At 29.9% G+C, this 24,746-nt stretch overlaps 1 protein-coding gene across 4 annotated transcripts; it reads left to right on the forward strand.

The window, feature by feature from the left end:
* Positions 1 to 78: 78 nt before the first annotated feature.
* Positions 79 to 23,394, forward strand: LOC130442441 (troponin T). 4 transcript variants are annotated; one of them, XM_056776554.1, is made up of 12 exons: positions 86 to 139; positions 8,792 to 8,840; positions 9,250 to 9,282; positions 11,584 to 11,610; positions 15,222 to 15,423; positions 15,484 to 15,657; positions 18,065 to 18,283; positions 18,460 to 18,552; positions 21,071 to 21,151; positions 21,343 to 21,421; positions 22,634 to 22,858; positions 23,153 to 23,394. In XM_056776554.1, exons 2-11 carry the CDS (start codon positions 8,815 to 8,817, stop codon positions 22,843 to 22,845), a joined length of 1,146 nt encoding a protein of 381 aa, XP_056632532.1. In that variant the 5' UTR covers positions 86 to 139; positions 8,792 to 8,814; the 3' UTR covers positions 22,846 to 22,858; positions 23,153 to 23,394. The 4 variants fall into 4 exon arrangements, with proteins under 4 accessions (XP_056632534.1, XP_056632532.1, XP_056632531.1 ...); XM_056776553.1 differs by lacking the exon at positions 21,343 to 21,421 and adding an exon at positions 22,032 to 22,110; XM_056776556.1 differs by lacking the exons at positions 9,250 to 9,282; positions 11,584 to 11,610 and having other exon boundaries at positions 79 to 139.
* The last annotated feature ends 1,352 nt before the right edge of the window (positions 23,395 to 24,746 follow it).

The following is a 24,746-nucleotide window of genomic DNA, read 5'->3' on the forward strand; positions in this document are numbered from 1 at the left end:
AAATCGTTGCCAGAAAATGTCGATGTAGGAGTATGCGCGCGCATATTTAGCTTTTCACTGGGAATCCGAGCTAGAAAATAGACAGTCACTGCGGACTCCCTGAGTTGTGTGGTGCTCCTGGACCTCTTTGTCATCAAAAGTAAGTAGCGAAACCTTTAAACCGTTCAAACCACTTTTAATTCACACTACAAAAATGTTTTTATTATAAGTTACTCCAATTTTTGTGCTAAATGTGCTTTTAGGTGAACCAGTGATCATTGTCACTTCAAACGTTTATAGTTTTAAGCGAATCTTACCATAGATGATACAAAACTATATCTAAATATAAATAACGTTTTTCAAATTCTGATGTTCTAATAATAAACGCAACTAATCTATTTTTATCTCATGTTCAAACGTTTGAAAAATCAGTGAACTCAATTAATCCACATTCTTTTCGCCGTATTATACAATATTTCTAAAATATTTTATTCGTACATGTTGATATTGCGATTATTAACTGACAATAGTTAGGAAACGCCTAATATGGGAATTATTAAATAGGTTTCCACTGGGTTGAAAAATTAAATTTTCACCATAATAACTCCAACAAGGTTTCCTAAGAGGTATGTGAAATTAACCAGTGAATTAATTGCAAATTCTTTGTTAGATACGAACTCAACCAGCGGATAACAAAGTTAACTGTAATTCAATACTATACTGGTTCCTTCTACTCCTTGTATAATATTATATTCACTCAATTTTCAAATACAATGAGAATTATTTGTACGTTTATAAATTATATATTAAAAAACCGTAGATTAAGTGGTATATGAGCAGCAACATTACCTCTACTATAAAAAAAATCAAAAATGTTACAGTTGAGTACGTAAGACGTAAATCGTAATGCTCCTTCTATTAAATTTATTCCAAACTCTGTGTAGCTTTCATTATCTATCTATCAAAATTCATTAATTAATTTATGAAAATAGTGTTCCAATCAAATATGATAGACGCTGACAAATGATGTGAAAAAATTCAGTATTATTCAAAAAGTCAAATCTATTGCGTAGCTCTATCCATTAATTTTCCTGAAAACATCTAACCCCACTTATATCTGACCTGAATCAATACAGGTTGGAAATTTAAGATTTAATATTTATTTAGAAAGAATAACCATATGTCCTTACGTAATCCTGGCACCTAAATTACAGAATTTTATTTATAAATCCTGTAAATGTGAAATATTTTTTCTCATTGTATTGCCGATTTTAGCGTATAGCTTTGTCTAATTATAGAACTTATGGCAGCAGTTCCAGATTGCTCAATCACTAAGAATCTTTATTTTTGTTATTCTCAAAAAGAATAATATTAATATTGTGGATATTTTATTGAAATTTGATACTTCTAATAATAATGTATGAATTTAACATATCTTATTGTAAATAATGTGTTGAATTAAATCATTTTTGACGAAAACAATCTACCACAGAACAGTATATCTTACATTGAGCCATTCTTTATAAAGCACATGTAGCTCTTTGTATTTTCTCATAAAATAACTAAAAAAATTCCCTAATCTATTATACGTATCTTGCAGATGAATTTTTTATTTATTACTTTTATTAGGTCATATCAGACACTAGTCTCAACTGTCTCTCTTTGAATATAAAGATTTTATCTGCTATATTCTGAAATTGTTTTCCAAATAGTCATTTGTGGACAACCCTAGGGCTTATTTTTTTATTTCACTCCGAAAGTTCTTTAACCTTTTTGTGCCCTCGAGACTCTGATATCTACCACACCTATTTGAATTGATTAAAACCTATATCAAATCAACCATATCTTTATACTACGTATAAAAATTTTATGAACTATCTTATAATAATTATGATTAAAGCTTCAGCTGTCTAGCAGGGTACTTAAATGTTATCAAAAATAATAATACCTTATTTCAGATACTTCCAAAAATAACAGAGACACAAAGCACACAAAAATTGAAACAATACAAATAAACCATTGTTAACAGACTGAACCTTTGTAATTGACTCTTGCTACCTGCGATATCATCAACGTTTCGATACAAGAATTTTTGGTAATTATCTCGACTACAAAATGTAGTCAATAGCATAATTAATGTATAAGAACAAGCGTTGTATCTATTCCTTCTATCCCATTGTCCATAGTTCTTTTGACGAAATATTGCATATTCTATTCCAAGCTTTTAACTTTCCAATTCTATTAATGTAGAAGTCACTTTGGTAAACCTAAATCGCGGCTATCTGTTTATCAGTTTCATTTTGTCTACTTGGCGCTTGCCAACTTGCAAACGAACAATTAGAGAAGATAGTTCTGACAATTAATTCCATAAAATGAAATAAAAATGAGAATTAAAGAAATTTAACCAATATGAATAGTTTGAAAGATATGAGGCAATTAAAAAAAAATTTATATTGATAAAAAACGAAACAAATATTCAAATTGAATACCACTTTTCATACTGTTGAGAATAATCACTTTTAGAGACTAGTCAAACCAAAAATCACTGGAAATATTCGAAATTACATTGAATTAAAAGTTCTCAAAAAAATCAAATTTAGTTGTCACTTAGAATTAGATACTATGTATATAGTGTGGAAATATCATAATTACTCATGAGGTATTAAGGTATTAAGTAAAAGAATCCTGACAATTAGCTTCCATTCTAAAAAGTTGTAACGGCTAGGAATACCTCAAAACGAATTGTTTTTGTTCCTTTAATTTCTTCTACTAAATTGTTTCAATTTTAGATCTACTTTGATTGAAAATTAGTTTTTAAAATAGTCTTTCACCGATTTGGGTTTGTATCAAAATATTTTTTAAATAAATTGAACGAAATATGCTCATATTGAACTCTCCTTAATATAGCATAATACAGTATCCAGTTGAAAAACATGTTTGTCCTTCCTTCAGTTGATTATACTCGTATAAGTAAATATAGTGCAAAACAGTATAGGTTATAAAATTGTGTACAAGCTGTGCAAATTAATGATACAGTTTATACAGAATAAAATTTTATACATTTTATAGAGCGAGTAAGAATTGATAAAACTTGAGCCAAATTACGAGGTTATATTGATCATTTAATAAATAAATATTCTTCCAAAAGGTTTAGCTATTAATCACAATAGATAAATATGCCCAAATAAGCTGCAGTAACGTAACAACTGAACTCAAAGTGATGTGAACCTTGACCTCTAAGGTGTCCATATCTATTACTTATTAGCACGGCCCTATTAATTTATCCAAAAATTTTGGTAAATACATATTTCAGGCTTTTCAGTGGATATAATATGCGGATACCGTATGTCGTGCTTCTAGCTCCTTTCCTCCTTTAAATGGCTTTAGTAATGCTTGGGCATTAAAGAGAGCCCACATAAATCCAAATATAATCATATTATAATCATAATAAACAATTTTTTATCAGAAATATGTTTGAAAAGCTGAATGCGTAACCAATGAGGGATATATAAGGTCAAGGGTCATCATTATATAGGTATCGCCTCTGAATTTTGAGTGCTTATAATTTTAATAAAATGTTTATGTTAAGAACATTTTATGATTTGATCTAAAAGTTACACTTCAAATAAATAACAATCTTATAAATGACTAAATACCATTGAAGTTTTCATATTTGAAATCACCTCTTATACTGCACTTAGGGATAGTAAAGATCAAATACTTCACGTACAAAACAGTGAATTAATAATGCTTTTATTGTTTTAACATATTTGCACACAAATAGAATAATTTTTGAGTGGAATTGTGAGAAAGATTGAACGAATAGAGTTGAAATTAATTTTAAAATGTAAACTAACTTATTTCTTTCAACTACCAGCTGACGCTCATGAATCTTAATTTGAAAGAACCATAAAGGTAAAACCGTGTATAATTTTTAATCGAATATGGATCATAATTTGTCTACTAATGGTTTATATCTGTCTCTGTCTAATTTCACTGTCATTGTCAGTGGCAGATAATTCAATAATTAATTTGAGTTCAGTTGAAGTAAAAGTGAACTTAAAGCCTCCTCAGTTAAGTGAAAATTTGAAAATGGCTGGACAGAAAGGGTTATCAATTATAGAATAAAGACAATTTTTCCTTAAATACTTACCAGTTAACTTTATATTGGTAACCATGACAACAAATATCAAGTATATTTGCAAAGCTAAGAAATTGCAAAAATCTATCACAAGCTATTTCAATGAACAAAAGTGTACATATACGATTATATCAAATATAGATTTGTCTTAAAAAACGTTAAATACTCTAATTAGCACGTGATGTAGTGATGTATAAATATCAAATCTGTATAAATGCAAATACTTTGACAAAAAATTTTCTTTTTTCTATTTTTGCAATAAAATGTTACGGATAGATGTGGGAGGTTGTTGCATATACTGTTCTCGTACACATAACTTTAGAAAAGCTATAAATGAAAATTACACCACACCAGTCACGTCTAACCGGACTGTATTTGGCAACGTCCTCAGTTTCGGTTTATTCTTGGATCAACCGTGCGTTTGTTATTCTCAACACCGATTCCAAAAATAACAATTTTCAATGCATTGAAACCGCCGAAATATATTCTAAAAAATATTTCACGAAACTTGTCACTACATTTTATATTGTAATGGTATTTACAGTAAGATATGGTTAGTTGAATATTATTCCAGCAATAAATAATAGGTGAATGATAAAAATATGAAAAATAAAATAATTATTAGTATCAAAATGAATAATACCAACAACCGTTTGTCTAACTGATAAACTATCTATGGTATTAAAATTGGTAAGTGAGCCTAAGAAACCGTTTATTAGGTTTCAATTTTCTGATCATTGATATCAATATACAATTTTACTTTTAATTTGAAAATCACCATGAGACTGGAATCAAAACTTACATTTGAACAACCCATATAAAAGAAACGCGATTTAGGCAACAGGAAGGTAGAAATGTCTTTAGTTTTATTCTTATTTAAGGAACAAAAAAAAAGGTAAAATAAATAAAATAAAAAAATGTTTTGAGCATTCAGCAGTCTCCCATTATTAAATAACTTAAATTGTACTATAATAGACGATAACGTTATAACAATATTTATATATTATTGGAATTTGGAAAGAGATGAAATGATTTCGAATTTCTAACGCATAACGTGCTTGAACTTTAGCCTTTGTGTTCATTATTCTTCTTCGCGTGCTGGCTCTTTGGCTCCTATATTAGCTATAATATTGACTAATATTGATGTATTTACTGCTGCGCGAAATAGCTCAGTTATTGATTTCCCGAACTATTAACGAAGATTTTTCAACCACGATTCTCTTACTCATTATTTTACCAGATCGTATTTGCAAGGTTGCGCGTAACATGACCAAAGTACTAGTTTTGTTCATGCATTCAAGAACTTCGGTGACTGTAACTCTAACGACACAAGTTAACTTTGTCTTTTCTGTGAGCCCCCATGCCTCTGCACCGTATAACAGCATAAGAAAGACATTACATCGGGCCATCCTCATACATGGATCAAGATCATGACTGCAAAGGATCTTATTTTAGTATTCTAAAACTTGCTCTCTATCTAGCTATTCTTGCTTGTATTTTCGTACTAGATTCCCATTTATTGTTTACTACGATTCCCCTATAGGTTAATTTTTCTACTAGACCTATTTGTACGTTAATAAAATTTCTTCTTGTACATTTTATTGTTCATTTTTGACCATATATTTAGTCTTATTTGTATTGAGCTTTAGTCCGTAATTGTGACAGACTATATTATATTTATGAATTTTTGTAGTTCAGTATCATCAGCATAGCGTATACAGTTGACAACTTTTTCATTAACTAAGACCACTTTCATCAGCGTTTTCTAAAACTTCATTGATCATTTCTTCAGAGTACAAATTAAAGAGTAATGGAGGTAGAATGCACCCATGTCTGGTGTTCATTATACATCACTCATCAAGCAGACCCTATACGATCAATAATATTGTCAATATTTTGCATCAGTACGACCTTGTTTCTTCACGATGAAAGTTTGCGTTGACATAATTTTGGCTGACAAAATATCGATGTTGGACGAAGGATTGGTAGAAAAGATGTATTTATATGTCACTTTAATCGATGATTACAAAAATTATTTATAAATGGATGAATGAAATAATTGTTTATCCGTACTAGAACGATTGGTTGTAACCATAAGATATCTGGCCTCCGGTATAAGGTTTAACGATTTGAAATTCAACTGTAAATTCACTAGCTCCAATAAGCATAATCGCAACTCGTATTGAAGTATGATGAGTTTCTTATCATTTAGTTCACATATACGCGATATGTAAAGCTTCATACAGTTCAATAAATTGTTTAAGAACTAGCTCATTATCCTCTAGGTTTTGAGAACTCTCATTGTCAATGACCATCCATAGTGTTATAAGATTCCAACTGATTACACTGCTCTGCACAAAAATCTATTCAACCTTTACACCGAGCTTTGGTTGAGGCCTTAGGGTCTCAACTATCTCAAGCAACTTCACTTTGCAATCTTTTTGGGGCACCCACGGTGCTCCGTTTGCCTCGTCCAAACTCAAATTTATTTCACTTATTTTCGTCAACAGAAACATTAAAATATATTCATTTTTAAGTCACGTTCACATCATTGTTCAAATTTTTATTTGGTTTGTATCTGAAAAGAGAATTCTGGAAACAAAATTATTTAACACGGAAATTTTTTATTAGTTATTTTAGTTTAGTAGCTAAAAATATTTATGTAAGTTCACCACAAGCGTTCAAATAAACACAAGATCGCCCTGACGTGTACCTACTACTAATTACAGATATTTATTTATGCTGTCAACCGAGATTACCTTCTATTCAACACGACACGGAGAGATTTACCTTGTTAAAAATAATTTCGTTGGTGATAAAATGCTAAAGAAAATATCTGTTGGCACTAGGAACGTGGAAGTTATTTCCTTTAGCTGGAAAAATACGAAAACAAAATACAAATTTTTCAGTTATAAAACCAAATAAATATGTTCTTGAGACTAAAAAGATTGCAACTTTGTCTTAGAGGTAGACTTTTCCTTGGTTACTGTAATTTTTTTTAATTCTAAAATAAAGTACAAAGCTAGTCCTTGCCTGAATTTTATTGATTATTGTGGCATGTGGTTCTAGAGACCAATACTGAATAAATTATTGAAATAAAATACAAAATTAATCCTCGCCTCAATTTCATTGATTATAGAAGTTTAGAGACTAATATTTGTTGGGTACTGTCAAACTAAAAGAAGAATATAATTGTAAAAAAGGAACGGATCTCAGTTGTTGATACAGAGAGTCGCAATCTACTGCTGTTGCTTTCCAATTGCATAACTTGAACGTAGGAATATTTCAAACGCATTTTTCAAATTGACTTATTTGGTGTATTCCACTGAGTTTTCACAGCTCATGAAATACTCTTTCCGGCGTTCTTCATGGAGGCTAAGATGATTGTCATCACTGCAAGAACGTGACTAATGACGTCATGAATAACGCTCACGAAGAGCAATATCAAGAGGTGGGTCGAAATGGGCGTTGAAAAAAAACTAAAAGCAACAAAAATTCAACTATGAGAATCTATCTCATTATTTGATGTATGTGATATTATAAGTCATTATGAAGCATTCTTGTGGCGCATATCCAAATCTTACTATCGCCGCAGAAGACATTTTGATTTTACTTTAATGAAAATTAGTTAAACACTCCACTAACAAATTCAATGACTTATAAATAATTGTATGATTAATATATTAATAATTGTTAGTGAAATAATTGAGAAAATATATTCATAGGCTTGCAACAAACTGTCTTATATATATAAAGCCAGTAACATCAAAATGACAAAAGACATAAATATTGAGTCTGTTAATCTTTGTCGATATTCTATTGTTTTTAAAATTGAAAAACATCCAATTTAAAATTAGGTTAGATCTTTACAAATGACATCGAATTTTCATGGGTTGAGTTAGGTTAGGTTGTTGCGAATGACGTTGATTTTATTAGAATTTGTTTTTTCAAAATGTAAAAGGTGAAAGAAATGCTTAGATTGCTAAGGTTATTTAAATCATTTTTTTAAATAACACACTGATAATATTCAGCAATATATGTTGTTTCTAAAAACAAACGTTTTTTGTGGATATTTTTTGTTATCAATACTTTGGTAGATTTATTATCCATAAATGGAGTTCAGTAAGTGAACATCTGTCAGGATATAATTTTCTATCACTATTTTGAGATGCATTGCGCGATTATTGATTCACCTTTTAGATTGACCAATGTATTTTTCGACACAATTTATATAAGGAATTTAATAAATTTATTGGTTGGTGATAATATTGATTTTATTAAAAATAGAATGGATTGTAAGGTGCTGTTTGTTAGTGTAATAATAAAAAAACTGATTCAAATAACCTTAGTGTAATATATGCATATCTTTTGGATTTTTATACAACAAATTCTATAAAGATTCAACGTCATTCGTAAGTTTTAGTTAGAATTGTCCTTTATACAGTCTAACGTTAATTAATGGCCACAAAAGAATGTTGGCCAGATAATATAATTAGGCATAAGTAAAGCTAAAAATATATCTTATTGTTAGCTAGGATCCAAGATTTTAAAAGCTTTCTAGAACAATTTATTTTTATGCTACCCCGATTTGTTATTTGACGAGTTTACCATACGAACAACTAGTAGTTTTTCTCGAAGCTCCCAGTTATTAATTAATAATTTTTGTTCCAGAGTTTTTTTAAATCTCCTTAACCATGTCTGACGAAGAAGAAGTTTACTCGTAAGTACATAAAACTTGTTGAAAGTTAACGAAAACGCCATAGGAGCTTGAAGCAATAACTCCCTATTTTCTATTTGTTTTGGTTAAATTTGTATTATATACTTTTTATATGACATGTGATATATTTTTTTAATATTATCATTAAAACGATGATATTCTATTTAATTTGAGCGACCATTATATTTTTAGATGAATTTCGAATCTTTCGAGTTTTATAAGTAACTTTATCCACATTTATCAACAACCAAGATCATATTGAAACCTATATTTGAACCAAATTAAGGAAACAAAAAATATTCACTACATGTCATGTAAAATGTTTTTATTTTTGGGTCCCTTGAGCTTTGTTGCTAACAGCAGCGAAAAATCTTTTGTTCTTGTATTCAATGTTTTATCTCGATATTTTCAGCGAAGAGGAGGAGGAGGAGGAAGTCGTTGAAACGTAAGTAGCTATAAAAAACTTTAACAATAAACAGAAAAATATTAGTAGTTACTTTACGGGATGCCTAAACAAAAACAGACATAACTGTCGACTTTTTGTAAGCTACCCGTATTTACTAGCATTTATAATAATAATTCGAAATAGTAGTCTAATATTTTGATGTGTAAAAATTGTAGATACCTATATTTGTTTAAACTAAAAGTGCAGTTCTAAGTAAGAAATAATTGTTTAAAAAATTATACGACAACGAAATCCACGAATTCCTGTATATTTTTATTTCTGTTGAGGAACAAAGTATAGAGTTATAATAACTTGATCTGACCTGAAATCTTCATGAAAATATCTGAATTGACCACTTTAATATCGTTGACTAAGTCAAAAATTAAGATTTCCCACAAGTTAAGATTAAAGTTTAGACACAGACACTATTCCTTCGTTAACGCCTTTTTCTTCATAAATATAGAAAACAAAATCGTTTTAAATTAATATGCTCAGAAACCTTAATTATTTTTACTTTCCGAAAAAATATGACTTGGTTACTTTCTCTTATATAAAAAAAGAAGACACACTTGACTATAATGTTATCAAAACTGAACTATTGGAATTCAAGTCCGAATCACTTTCACAGTTGGAAGTCCACGTTAGCTGAGCATAACCTCAAAACGCTGTTTATATTTTTTTCTGGTATTAATAACCCTCTGGAATAGACTGGTGAAAAATTTTAATAGAATATCAGCTGATATGTCTTTACTATAAACTCGTAGAGCATTATAACAGTATAATTTTATTTCAAAAGAATGCAACCAAGTTAATTTTTAGAGTTTTCTGAACCTTTGTGTAAATTTTGAAGACCATGTAAGCTTAAAATTCACATAACTGATATCTTTTGGATTTCTCTTGGATAAATTACCTTGTTAGTAAAGTATAGCTTCCTTAAATACCAAATCGACTTGGTCATGTTTTACGGGACAGGAGTGTCGTCTTTACTGACATACTGAGTCTGTTTTACCGATACTACGACGGCAAATGCTCTTCCGAGCTACACGACAAGCAGACGAGGCTCATGGACACCGAGTTCGCCTGCAGACGCTCAGAACTTCAATTTATCAGGAACCATTGCTTTGGAGAAGTACAAGCCTGTGGAATCAGCTACCAATGCGTCTTTCCCAAGCACTACAACCTACAGAAGCTCAAGATCAAGATCCACAGGCATCTCCACACGGCAATCACTATTCGAAGAGCTCGAGTGTAAAATACAAATACAAGACTCCTTAATTCATAAAGAATATCTATATTCTCAATTTTTTCTAGATATTAAATTTGATTTTGAAGGAAATATGTTTCAAATTATTCTATGGATTATTTGAAAAAAAAATGTTTGGAGAAGGTTTATATATTTTATAGCCAGAAACCTTTCAATGATAAAAAAGGTCTAAACAAAATATTTGGTAAGCTAGAGGAAAAATGAGTGGGCTTCTGAAATAAGGAATAAGCAAATGCTAGGAAGAGTAATCAGAATTTGAAAAAGAGCATTTTTAAAAAAGGTTTATATATTTTAAAACCAAAAATCTATTAATGATAAAAAAGGGCTGAAAAAATATTTGGTAAGCTAGAAGGAAAAGGACTGGGCTTATGGAATAGCGAATAACCAAATACTAGAGTAATCAGAATTAAAACGACCAAACAGACTTCTCAAAAATCATTGCAAAAATCTGAAGAAAATAAATAAGATACTTATAGGAAAGTACTTAGAGTGAAGATGAGAAGAAAAATGCTTAAAACTTTGTGATAATGAGAATGAAATTTTCAGAACGCGTTATCTCATAGTCTCATACTTTGTTCCAAATAGAAATGTTAAACATAAAATTACACTAATTTATAATAAAAATCTCCCTGGAATTATAGAAAAGAAATTCTTGCAAAAAGTATGGTTCAAATGAAAACCTTATAAGACAAATATTATTGTAGAACTGCACAAATTTGTAGTCACTTAGTCTTGTTTTAATTGTTTGTGTTTTCTTTTTATTTTACAGAAAAACGTAAGTTTTTCGTCTAGTACTTCAAATAAGATACACCTGGTAGAATCGTATGTGTTCAGTAAAAATTAGTAGAGTAGTATAATTTGTTCATTATTTTGTTTTTTATTTTTAATTATTTTTAACTGTAGTTTTAGTGTTTTCTGTTCTCACCTAAATATATGTTTTTTGTATCGAATTTTTCAATATTGTTCGATATTTTTTCATTTTTTCCTTTTTTTTCCAACGCCAACCCCACCCTGACCCCTTGTGACGTTCGCAATAGGACTACCACCACTACCACCAAAGTCGAGTAAGTTTTTTGTAGAAATTAATGTTCGCAGCTTCTCAGCTTTCAAGCCGATCCAGAAGCATAATATTTTCGTACATATCAAAAAATAAAAAAAATATAAAAACTTTCTAAGATATTTAATATGTTTTTAAATTCTCTACACAGCATTTATTTTGATAAAAAGTAGACAGACAGTTGTTATACATTTGTTCATATATCAAAAATAAGCTTTTGTGGAAAGTTCATTTAAATAGTTGATTTGAGTAAAAGTCCCTTCTACAACTTTTTGGCAATTCTGTGAATATTCTTCTACGGACTATTAAATTATAGTATGACAAATCGAATGTTGCAAATGATATGTAATAGTTTTATTTTTACTTTTTGAGCTCAACTCCTCTAGATTCAGGTTTCACTCAAACATTCTACATCACAATTTTTGGACTAATTATGAAATTTGAACTAATCAAATTTTATATCAATCAAAATATGACTATTGGGAACTGGAACTATTGAACACACTAGTGCAATCCAGGTAATGAACTGGTTAAAATTATAAAGATGTCTACCTGTACATTGAAATCACAATTCTGTAGAAATATAATTACTTTCTTAACATCTAATGAACAGCTTGAAAGTTTTCAGTTTCACACAACATATATCATTTTCACGTCACCCTAAATTGATATTTCTTAGCTCTAGTCGAACAAGTTTCATTGTTGTATGTGCAGAAACTCGTAGTCTCCAATTTTAAAATCCAACAATGACAATCTTCCTTGATTATAACAGTGAAAACAGCAAAATATGATATTAAAATGAATTGTGATAGAAAGTAAGTGGCCAAAATAGCACTTGAGAAAAAAAAACGAAATACAAATCGAATAATGAATATCCCAAATACCATCCACGAAAAATAAAGTAAAAAATCTCGTAAATGACCTGAACGTGCCCAAAATATCTTAGGCGGGTCTTAAGCTATCATTTGGAATGACTCTCAAAGCGAAGATTTATATTTCAGTTGAAGGTGTAAGTTGAGGACTGGTATAATGATTAATTGACAAGCGGATTTCCATATATTCTGAAATCCGAGCTCCAATCACGTAATGTGGAGTGAAGAGTAGAAGTCTTAATGGTGTATTATGACTCAATAGTTCTTGTTTTGATCTTGTAAATGAAGTCATGAGGACCGAAACTATTACCAATATTAATACTAATGTTACTGACGATTAACCACCAAATTTTGGTTAAGGCTAATCTCTCAAGAGGTTATAGGATCTTTCATGCAATATAAATATGATGTTAAAGAAATTTTCATAATTGTCAGTATTGTTTGCTGATATCTTGCAAAAAATGTTTAATCACTGTACAGGTGACTTTTCTAATCAATTCATTATATTTCGTATGCTCAATGCAAGGTTAATGGTGAAGCAAGGTTTATCTTTACAAATTTCACTTAGAGACCTTATTGAAATCTACACTTGTTGATGTTCCAATGTCAATCGAGTTAAAGTTACTTCAATCAATCTGTCGTTTTGTATGATGTTTGTAGAGGCTTCATTATTCACAATCTAATTGTTTATGTATGATTCACCGTGTGAGGGTTGCTATACAATTCCATGTTTATAACACAAATATACTAGTTTCCACTTGCTGAAATTTCTAATGTCAGTTAACGTATCTCTTGTTATAAGATCCCAATAGTGGTATGTATATCTTTAAACCAGATTTCAAATACTTCTCGGTACAATAATAAAAGAATCCATAACGGGATTTACGATACATTAAATAAAAATATGTACGAAATGTTATACGTATGCATTATACGCCTTTCCAGCTACCCATATACGAGCCTGCATTAAAGTTTTTCGGTTTTTTACACGGCAAAAAGCTTCAACGAACTACAAATATTTTAACAAAAAATTTTTGGTCACAGCATTTTGTTTTTACTAATACATTTTACGAAGCGAACGATAATTGCTTTTTTTTTTTGAAAAAATGTATGAGTTCGCTTACGTTTACGTAATTATTCAGAATAATGGTTTTTGTTTGAAAACGTGAGTAAAAAAATACATTTTCAGAATTTAAGAAACATGCTAAAAGATTTTCGAAAATTTGGAATATATTTCCCCAATAAATCAATACCGCAATTTAAATTTATACTATTTCCAAAAAGGTGAAATATATTCTTTGCTTGTAGCACGATCAACTAAAGCTTTAATGTTGAAAAGAAAATAAATAGATAAGCGCGAAGGAATTTACGAATTTCTAGTTCGCAAAAAGATATTTGAGTTTCAAATTATCATTGCTTACTTTACAATGAAATAATACAATACAGCGAGTAGTAGAAGTAATTACTACTACGAATTTGTCATCGCGCCTCGTACATTATATATTATCTGAAAAATAGTAAATTCTGCGTTTATTGTTCAACCAGCACAGAGTCTATTATAAAATAGAAAACCTACTTTGGGGCTTTTTGGGTTACAAAATAATGTGATTGTCTTCATTTTCCACATCAAACGAATTTCAATATATTTTTGAATAATTTAATATTCGAATATTGTAGATTACAAACATTATTTTATTAGTTTTTTAATAATTGTTGTACATATTCATAAGCTGATCTTCACTTATTGTAATGTACCCCGTGTTAACAAAAGTGGTTCTTAGGTTCTCCGTACGCTGCTACTTTCACCAAGAAAATGATCTCTACTATGCACAATTTTATATTTCCTTGGTTTGGCTGACTCCAAAAGAATCTATAAGCATTTTCAATGCTTTTCTGGTTCGAAAATGTTATTTTATAAGGTTTGCAAAAAATTTTAATTGTTCAGAAGAATCAGTAGCGTTTTATCAATTACAATTTTTCTTCTTTAGCTAGGCATCAGTCGGATAATAGCAACCTGTAAATAAAATTTCTTCTGATACTTTTTATCCACTAACTTATCAGCCGTGTGGATACATTTAATGAATTACTCCTTGTTGGCACTAAACATTTTTCTTTGTTTTGTCGATGTGCTTGAAAATTCTGTCCATTTATCATCAGAAATTTCTTTAAGAGCTTTTTTGTACGAATCTATTACAATTTTCGATTTGTAATGTAGTAGAATAAAGTTTCCAATTAGATGATATTCACTTTCCCCGTACTTCTTCACAATAACTGTTTCAAATTTAAAATCCGACCTGTTCTGTATGCCAACAGCAACAACAAGGAATCATTTATCGTCATCGCTATCAATCCTAACATTTTCAAGACATACCGGCAGAATTATTACTTTTATTTAAGTTGTTATACAAATTTTCATAATAATAATTCTTAAATACAGTCCACAAATATGACTAGCAAACACAACAACAACAAACTAACAATGGTCACTTCAGTCGGATTGGACTTTCTAAAGTTATAGTTATGACACAAGTGAAACACTAATTTATGGCGCGCAAATATCACTAATAGAGTCATCTATTGGAGTTATTGAAACGGACTTTATACATATCTTAAAAACAGAACTTACTTCAGATATTAGTTATAATTATCAGGAGAAATATTTTCTCAAAATTTGATAAAAATAAAGACAGTTGATCGTGTTACTAATGGCTTACAATATTTTAATTCCTCTATTTCATTCATATAGAGAAGGAGCGGGAGATCCAGAATTCATCAAGCGTCAAGACCAAAAAAGATCAGATCTTGATGAACAACTTCGCGAATATATTGCAGAATGGCGTAAGCAACGTGCTAAGGAAGAGGAAGACTTAAAAAAACTTAAGGAAAAACAAGCTAAACGTAAGATTACACGTGCAGATGAAGAAAGGAAAATGGCGGAACGCAAGAAGGTATTAAATACGCAACGAAATCTCGAATGCATTTTTTTATATTCAAATCCTTGTTTACAGGCTGAAGAAGAGCGCCGCATCCGTGAAATTGAAGAAAAGAAACAGAGAGACATTGAAGAAAAGAGACAACGTCTTGAGGAAGCCGAGAAGAAACGTCAAGCTATGATGCAGGCTCTTAAAGACCAGAACAAAAACAAAGGACCTAACTTTACCATTACCAAAAGGGATGCCGCAGTAAGCAATAAAGTTCTTTACACTATTTATAGAAGAAAAGAGTAATAGAGGGGTTAAACGTATGATAGGTAATTGCCTACTTTATATACGATGGCAATATTTAGCTCAATGATTTTGATTTTATTTAGTTAGTAGCGGTTGTTAAATAAAGTGTTTAATTAATCTTATTATATTATTTTGTGGCAGTCCATTTGTTATGTTTAACTCCTTTTGTTACGTTTTCTATGTATTTTATGTATTTACCAGTTGCTCCTAGAATTAGTATTATATTTCGCATTGCATCAACTAAAAATAATTCATCCTCCAATTGTTTTAAAAATCATAATTTAGTTGTGTTTTTAAATTAATTAAAATTCGAGGTACATCATCATAAATCACTCCTAAATGAATTAAAGCAGAATTTCTATTTTTATAAATAGATTGTAACGATATGACCGATTTACGATCTACGACGGGTACATTTGAATCGAATATGATTCCAAAGAAATCGTACTATTTGACAAAAGACAGGCAAAACTTAAGACCTCGACCAGAAAGGGCGAATTTTGCACGTACGTTGGGTCCAGAAAAAGTGTACCAACGAGCGAGCATTTGATGACAGATTCAGGACAAAATGATCTAATTTTATTGGTTTGTTACTAATCAATAAATATAATAACTCATCAATATCTTTCTTTTTCTATTAGGATTCATTTTTATCAGAAAATATTGAATTGAATTCTTTCCGAGCTCTGCGTTCCAAAATTCTGGGGTGATTCCAAATCCCATTTCGCCAGTCTTTTCTCTACTTTGCCTATAAACAATTCAGTATCAAAATGTTGCAGCTCTATTTCCTTTAAAACGTGTACTCGCTCTGAGTTGCTAGCTAAACTGGCGTACCTGGTATCTCGACTCGTGCGTGACACGTGCGAGCCGAAGTTTCTGCGTAGTGGACGAGATTTACTCGCCAACATGCTTAGGAGCTCGCGCGTAACGATTCGGGACGAATTAGCAGTTTCTAATGGCACAGCCATAAATATAGGAATACTATACTACATTCATATATTTTCTTTATTCAAAAGTTGTTAAAACTTCTAAAAACTGCCTCTAGTCTAAATCAGAGCTGTATATATTCCATTTTGCATTGATGGGTGAAAATATATAAGGGAGTAGATAAATGGATATGATACAAGAATTTAGAAGGAACATTTCTAAAATTTGATAAGGATAACTATATCTAGCTTTTTTTGGATTTCATTCTAATATTGGAACACGAATTTCATTGAACTGCTCTGGTCATGAAATATAAATCACCTGAAAGGGAAAGTAACGTTACCATATTCATTAATCATATAGATTATTAACATAGATCTTGATTTTATGATCTATTAGATTGAGATAGACAAAAAACACATGATCTTTAAAATGTTATTGTCGATTACAGAAAAAACCGTATTTAAAGTGTAGTGTGATCTCGAATACTGTTCATATTGTGGGTGTTTCTATTTTCATTTGACTCGACAACCATTTACTTCATATCACCCTAACTAGGTACAGGAAATATTTGATTATTACATAGTTTATCACAACATCAACCGATTTTTTTTGAATACGTATACTTAATAAAATATTTAATATAGTTATTCACTTGAGTTCATGATACTGTTTGAATTTTAATTTTTTTTTTTTTGCTGAACTTGTCGAATTATAGAAGGAACGGAAAAAAAATTGTTTCAAAAATTTATTCAAAAAGAAGCAAAAGTATAAATATAAAAAAGAACTATAATTAGTGAAAATTTCATGCAAAAGCTAAATGATATTGGGCATATTTATAAGCAGAAATTATGGTAGTTCGAACTACTATACTTTCTAGTTATTTCGAAACCGTCAGATAAAGAAAAAGTATGTAAAAAATATCAACAGCTTTATTTTGTCATTGCTAAAATATGATATAAAATTTTAAAGACTGTACTGCAAAACAGCTCATCATGGATTATGTAATACACCACAATAGACCAGTAAAATTAATGATTTCCTTTTCCATTTTATCTCGGAATGACTGCAATAAGTGATTGGCCCTTCCACTTTTCTTAAAATCGTGCTTTGCTTGATTTAACTGACACTAATAAGTGGTAACTGATAAGTATCGAAAAAAAATCAATTTTTTTGGATTCATGTTATCAGTCCCTTAATAATTAACTATCTGCAAGTTATAAATTTTTCTAGTATGTGACACAATTTAAGATTATGGAATATTTTATGAATCGATGTAAATATTAGAAATGTTGAATCTGAAAAGATTTTGGAAACTTCGAGATGTTAAATAGCAGAAGATCGATTTGTATGTGTAGGTTGAAATGCATGCAATTATTAGTAATGCTTCAAAATGTTACAATAATATTATTTCAATAAATGTTATCTGTTCTAGTCTAACCTCTCTGCCGCTCAACTTGAAAGGAACAAGACTAAGGAACAATTGGAAGAAGAAAAGAAAATCTCCTTATCTATCCGCATCAAACCCTTAGTTCTCGACGGTCTTAGCGTAGACAAACTCCGTGAAAAAGCACAAGAGCTTTGGGATTGCATCGTTAAATTGGAAACTGAGAAATATGACTTGGAAGAAAGGCAGAAACGTCAAGATTATGATGTAAGTATAATTCATTATTAAACGATAGGTGTAATAAAATTGCAATATTTTAATGTATCACATTATAAGAAATGGATAAACTAAAATATATATCAAAAATTGGATATTGAACTAATAAGTCAATACAGGTAATACAAGTAAATTAATATATTCATACAAGAATAATTCCATTTCAGCTTAAAGAATTAAAAGAAAGACAAAAACAACAATTGAGACACAAAGCTTTGAAGAAGGGTCTAGACCCTGAAGCCCTTACCGGCAAGTACCCAGTAAGTATGAAACATTTTCTATATTAGATCGTTTTATTCCATTTCTGCAATCATTAATGTATTTTTCGTTACTGTAATTATTGGTGGAATTAGGTTGTTCGTGTGGAGAAAAAGCAGATAAAGATATACAGGATGTCCCAAGTTGTTTGTCGCAACCTTACAATGTGGTTATGTCAAATAACAAGCCCCAAGCTGAAACGAAAATTACACATGACATTTATATGGAAATCATCAGGGCTTCTCAATAACTATGATCATTTCAAAAAAAGTACAAAACCCCAAAAATCTGTCAATTATGCTGCTCATTGAAAGGAAAGTAATAACTTTCAAAATTAAAGAAATACAAAAAAACGATGACCCTTATATACGATATTGCAAGGCTCTTATTTATACAAACGGTGTATCTCACTTACGGAATTGATTTATACACTAAATTATTCACTATCCACTAACACATACTACTAAACACTTATCTAATGTATTTAAATACACAGATTAGTTTTTCCTATTCTGATGTGTTTACTTTATTATTTGGATTCTAGTATGTCGTAAAAAAGCCTTTCTAGAAATTGTATCTACGAAAACAATTACAACATAATGTAAACAGCTTATAAAAACAGTACAAAGAATTTCCGCATTATAGGAAAAAACATAATGTACCCGGCGAAATCCGTCAATCTTTAGATTATATTAACATAATCTATATCAGTGAACGAGTTCGTAATAATATTCTAGACTAAAAAATATGTTACGAGCCAATTACTTCTGTTTGATAGATCATTATCGAGCTGATCCGATCATAGTTTCTAATAAGCTCCATATTAACAAGTAAATAACAGTTGTATGGAACATAAATCACACATAAATAACACCATGTATGATAATCTTGAAATACCATTTGTGAAACATGTCATCAAAATTCCAAGCATAACAATAGAACATAAAATAGCCCAAATAAACTATTCATTCACTATGTGAACCAAACAACAGTAGAAAACCTCAAAAGAAATGGTCAACTGGCTCAGTAGTGGAAGGGTAGATAGCTCCCATGTCATCAGATCAACTTTCAGAATATTGTGATTCTAATTACTGGATGTACTAAATAAAAAAGAATACATGAGAGTAATTCAACTTACTTCAATCAAATACCAAAATTTTCATAAAAATATATTATGTTCGACGACGACGAAGGCGTCTATTAACTGAAAAAACGTTGGGCGCCAATTGTGACGATATCGAACACGATATAAATATAACGATATAAATAAAGAGAAAATAAATATATTCACCTACTATTGGCTATACTTGGAATTATACATAAAGAAAACTTTCTCTCCCTGGATTTTATAGTAATGTGTAAAACTATCATAAAATTTTGATTAATTAGCCTGAACATTTGTATTGATTTTAAGTCAAAGAAATTCATTATAAATTGTCGTTATTCAAGTTCTGTCATTTATGACAAATGTTGAAAAATATAAATAAATTTTGACAAATATGCAAATGTTATATGATTGGTTATTGAAATTGGTTTACATCATTTGTAAAGTTAAATTTTAAAAATTGATATCCTATCCATGCCTAGTCAAACTATGTTAATTATTATGACGATCTAAAATTTCAGTCCAATATGTTTTTCACTATGCGCTCAGAAATCTGTGTATCTGTGACAACTCGTACTGGATCTTAAGCACACTTCAGGAATTTTTGTTTTTATTTAATTAACCGCTTAGAATCTTTTAATCACCATATACACTTTCGGATTTTTCTTTATTCACTTACTCCCGTAACACTCCGTTAGGATTTTTCAGTGACCACTTATACGTCAAAGTTTCTTATTTACTTTTGGTAGCTAACTACAACCTTCTTTTTTCCGCCTCTTATAGACTTTTTCAACGATTGTCAATTTTTTATTATGTACTTTTACGATATGTTTTTTACAAAACACTGAGAGTAAACTCTCCTAATTTCTTCTCTATATTATGTTTTTAACGCATTTAAAAGTTCTTGATTTTAGGTCTCTTCTGTTTCAAAATTATTTTTTTTTGATAATTTTTAAAAGAAAGATAAATTTTGACGTTTCTACTTTTCTTTAAGTCTCTATCAAAATATGATATTTGAAACAGAAGAGACCTAATATCAAAAACATTTAGATGCATTAATATATCAAAAGGTCTAAGAAATTGAAGAAATTTATTATTTTTATATATATATATATATATATATATATATATATATATATATATATATATAATTATAAGATTAGAGAAGTGACAATGTAAGAGTCAACTTCAATTTATGGGTTATATATGATTGTTATTTTAAAAATTAATGTTGATTCCTTCATCTTCATAACTAATTCTTTCTACATACATCATGTTTATTCACCATTATTATAAAAGAATTTCGTTTTTAGTCTGCTACCGTAATATTTCATTACAATATAAACGAGTATACCATTTGTTTACATGAATACATGAACTTTTATCATAGTGACAATCATGATTTTTAATTTCAGCCTAAAATTCAAGTAGCGTCCAAATATGAACGTCGTGTTGACACCAGGTCATACAGTGATAAGAAACATCTATTTGAAGGTGTAAGTATATTTATTATATTATATTTATTATATTATATATTCAATACCAACAAAAAAATTATCAATACAATTAAAATTCAACCAACTTTTAAATTTAAATTGACACTATTGTCACAAAACAAGAACAGTTTGATATATTTTTATATGTTAATAAATAATATTATTTTGAATACAATTATACGTTTTGCTAGGGCTTTGATATGCTCTATTTGGATTTCTTGGAAAAAGTTTGGAAGAACAAAATTGAAGAATTTATGAACAGACCGCGTGGTACGTTTTTTTGAAAATGTCCACAGTCCTTATTGAAAGTTTTGAGTAATGTCAATTAATGTACTGTTGTCCCTCGTCCTATTTTTTAAATTTCATTTTTTGTTATTTCATCTTGAAATATTGTGATGAATGAGGTATTAACATCAAAAAAATGTTTAAAAATATATATAAAACAAACTACTAATATCCTTCTGATACACAAAAGGAGTAAATGCATCAGCCATAGATAAAAAGGAGTAAAGTACAGTATTTTTAGCATTGCAAGTTATCAATATGTTCTTTTAGATGTATACAGTTAAAACTAATCATTCTTGGTAATTTAAATAAAATTATGTAACATGAAAGTTATAAAATTTTCAACATTCCTTTATTATTATGACTTTCAGACAAGACGGCAAAATCGTGAAGACATATTATTAAAAATACTTGAGTTCCATAAACACCAAGTTTATAAAATTTTTATAAAATAAACTCTCACAAACACACGCCTAAAATCTATGCTTTAGATAACTAGGATCAGGAGGATAAATATTTGTTGAAATCACTATATTTCTGATTTTTCGTTAAGTATCGTTGTTTTGTTTGAATGTGTTTTTGTTTGTTTTAACAGGGTTTTGAAGAAATCATTAAAGAATTTAATGAAAAGAGCTGGAAAGAAAAATATGGACAATTTGACGGCAGACAAAAAAGTAATTTGCTTTAATACCTGTTTAAAAATTACTTGAGAGTATTTGCATGTTATAGGCTTTTGCATGCCCTTTACTAACTGAAATTTTAAAAATATATATTTAAAAAGTATCAACGGGCAAATTTTATACATACACAATAATCATTCGAATCATATAATGAAACTAAAATCATATGATTGAAAAACAAAACAATATGATTTTCTAAAGTTCCATTTGCTGTCATGTTTCTAATGTTATTATTAAAGTCAAATATTTAGAATCAAATTAACCACAAACCCTTGATTTTTATTTTACTATTAGAATATCTTACTTTGACTATAGAACTTCTATGCATATAATTTTGAACAAACCGCAATTGATTATATATAAATACATTTATTACAAACAAATAACATCATCATAAAAACGTCCCTAAGCACCTTCCTCATTTTAACTATTTTTTTACACCCCACTAATTAAGTAATAAAAATATTTTTCACACTACACCATAGGGTAAAAATTAATTGATCTTGTTTTTATTTAGCAAAACTTCCCAAATGGTTCGGTGAAAGACCAGGCAAAAAAGCCGGAGACCCAGATTCACCTGAAGGTGAAGAAGAAGGTAAACAAGCTGCTGATGATGATGACGATCTTAAAGAACCTGTAATTGAACCAGAACCAGAAGAAGAGGAGGAAGAAGAGGAAGTAGAAGTCGATGAAGAAGAGGAGGACGATGAGGAAGAAGAGGAAGAATAAATGCCAAAATAAAGTAAGTAGTTGCGTATAATTTTAAAGTACAAAGATCTACGACATCACCTAGTTAATGTAGTTGTAGAGTCTCCTAATAGATTGAGTGAGAATCAGATCATATGTATACATGTTTTCTGTGAGGAAAAATAAACATGTGAATACTTCTTCTGCGGGATAATTTACTTCTATCAACTTGAGCTTGTGTATATAATAATCATTAAAAAAATAACCATACCCTCAAGGTTCTTAAAATATTTACTAAATGGTGGAAGTGAACTATCATCAAAAACTAATGATCATTTTTTTGTTTCAGAATTTATGTAGGAAAATAATATAATGTAACATCAAATTCTCATATAAGAAATGAAAACCAGTTACTTCAACATACATAACATTTCAAATTTTGTTTTATTTTTTGTTCCAAGTTGTTTAAAATGTTTATTTATATTTATTATATAAAAAGTTGTATATGTAATCTTAAAGCAAGGTTATATTATAATGGTGTTTTATTTGTATGTTAGGTTTAAGCCAAAAATAAACCATTTGAATAATTAACTGTGATATCTATTTATTTGATTTGCCCACCAGAAATTCATTCCAGATCTTCTGTGAATACTTCCTACGAAGCGGTCTTTGAATATAACACCATAATCTAATAATTTTTTTAAAAAAATCACCAAATAAATGGACAAAACATTTTCAATTGGTGCAATACATTTGTGAAATTTTGACTAGCACAAAATTAGAAGCTCACTATTCTTGGGGTTCAGAGTTATGCGGGCTGCATTTTTGTCCTTGTGACGCGATCGCCATCTAGCGGTCAAATACGACAACTGGGCGTCGGTCATATTGTTGATGCGTTTTTCGTAAACAAACTAGGATGAGCATAGCACCTTACTTCCAATTACTGAAAGATGGTGAACTCCGGGTAATTCTATATTCACAGGGTTGATAAATACCTTGATAGAATAAAAAATAAGTCGTGGGTTGCGTATAATTTCTATCAAAAATTGAACTGCTCATATATATTAACTTCTATTACAAAACCTAGATTGATAGAAAGAAAGAAGAAAACGTTCGACATGAATATAATAGAAAGTTATGGAGTTTTCGCACGGGAAATAATGAAACTGAACAAAACATTATGAGAGACCGGAAATATCGAAATGCCAAAGATGTTCTGAGGCCCTGAATTTATTAGTATGATATCTAAATATCTCAAAAAACCTCAATTACTTCCAGGGACGCAAGACTTAAATTTCAGCGGGGAAATTGAAATCAAGTGGAAAGAAAGAAACACTATTCAGTTGTATATTGTTTCATCGAATGGAAATATATAGGGACTCACATAAAATGATTTATGCAATGAAAAGTGAGAAGAAGTTATTCGAACATTAAGACAAAATATGATCAGAGTGAAATCCTGATTCCAGAACACTATGGTGCCACATGCACAAAAAGTGGAATACAAACCTTGCCGAGCTCTATCACACGTTCCCCTGACAGCACTTTCACACCAGGACGATATACATGGTTAGAGGTGAGGAAATTCTGAGCTTTTAAACTCTTGTGATTCTTTATAGCTTCTTTGGTATAAAGCTAAATACTCCAGTCTGTCTAATAAGGTAACGCGTGGCCAGTGGTCCTATTTTCCTCCATATCTTCGTACCGCAGCTCAAACGGGTCACTACCACACTCATGAACTTTCTTGTGATAGTGCTCACGGTCATGATATCACTATATAGGTCACTATATAGTGATATCAGAAAATTTCTAGCAACAGGAATTTTAGTACTAAAAACATGTGAAAAAGGAGGCAGATGATTCAGAGCCTTTTGTAGTGAGAATAAGTCGGTTTTTGAATTTGTAGTTGGTGAAATATAAAGGTTTAAATCCATAATGTATAC

This window comes from Diorhabda sublineata, chromosome 4 (assembly GCF_026230105.1).
Source record: "Diorhabda sublineata isolate icDioSubl1.1 chromosome 4, icDioSubl1.1, whole genome shotgun sequence".
NCBI lineage: Eukaryota > Metazoa > Arthropoda > Insecta > Coleoptera > Chrysomelidae > Diorhabda > Diorhabda sublineata.

Bases quoted from the DNA above. Each gene is read 5' to 3' on its own strand.
- LOC130442441 (XM_056776554.1), top strand. From the start codon at position 8,815: ATGTCTGACGAAGAAGAAGTTTACTC. The intron at 9,283-11,583 runs GTAAGTAGCTAT...CGTTCGCAATAG, and splicing joins GAGGAGGAAGTCGTTGAAAC to GACTACCACCACTACCACCA. The intron at 11,611-15,221 runs GTAAGTTTTTTG...TCATTCATATAG, and splicing joins ACCACTACCACCAAAGTCGA to AGAAGGAGCGGGAGATCCAG.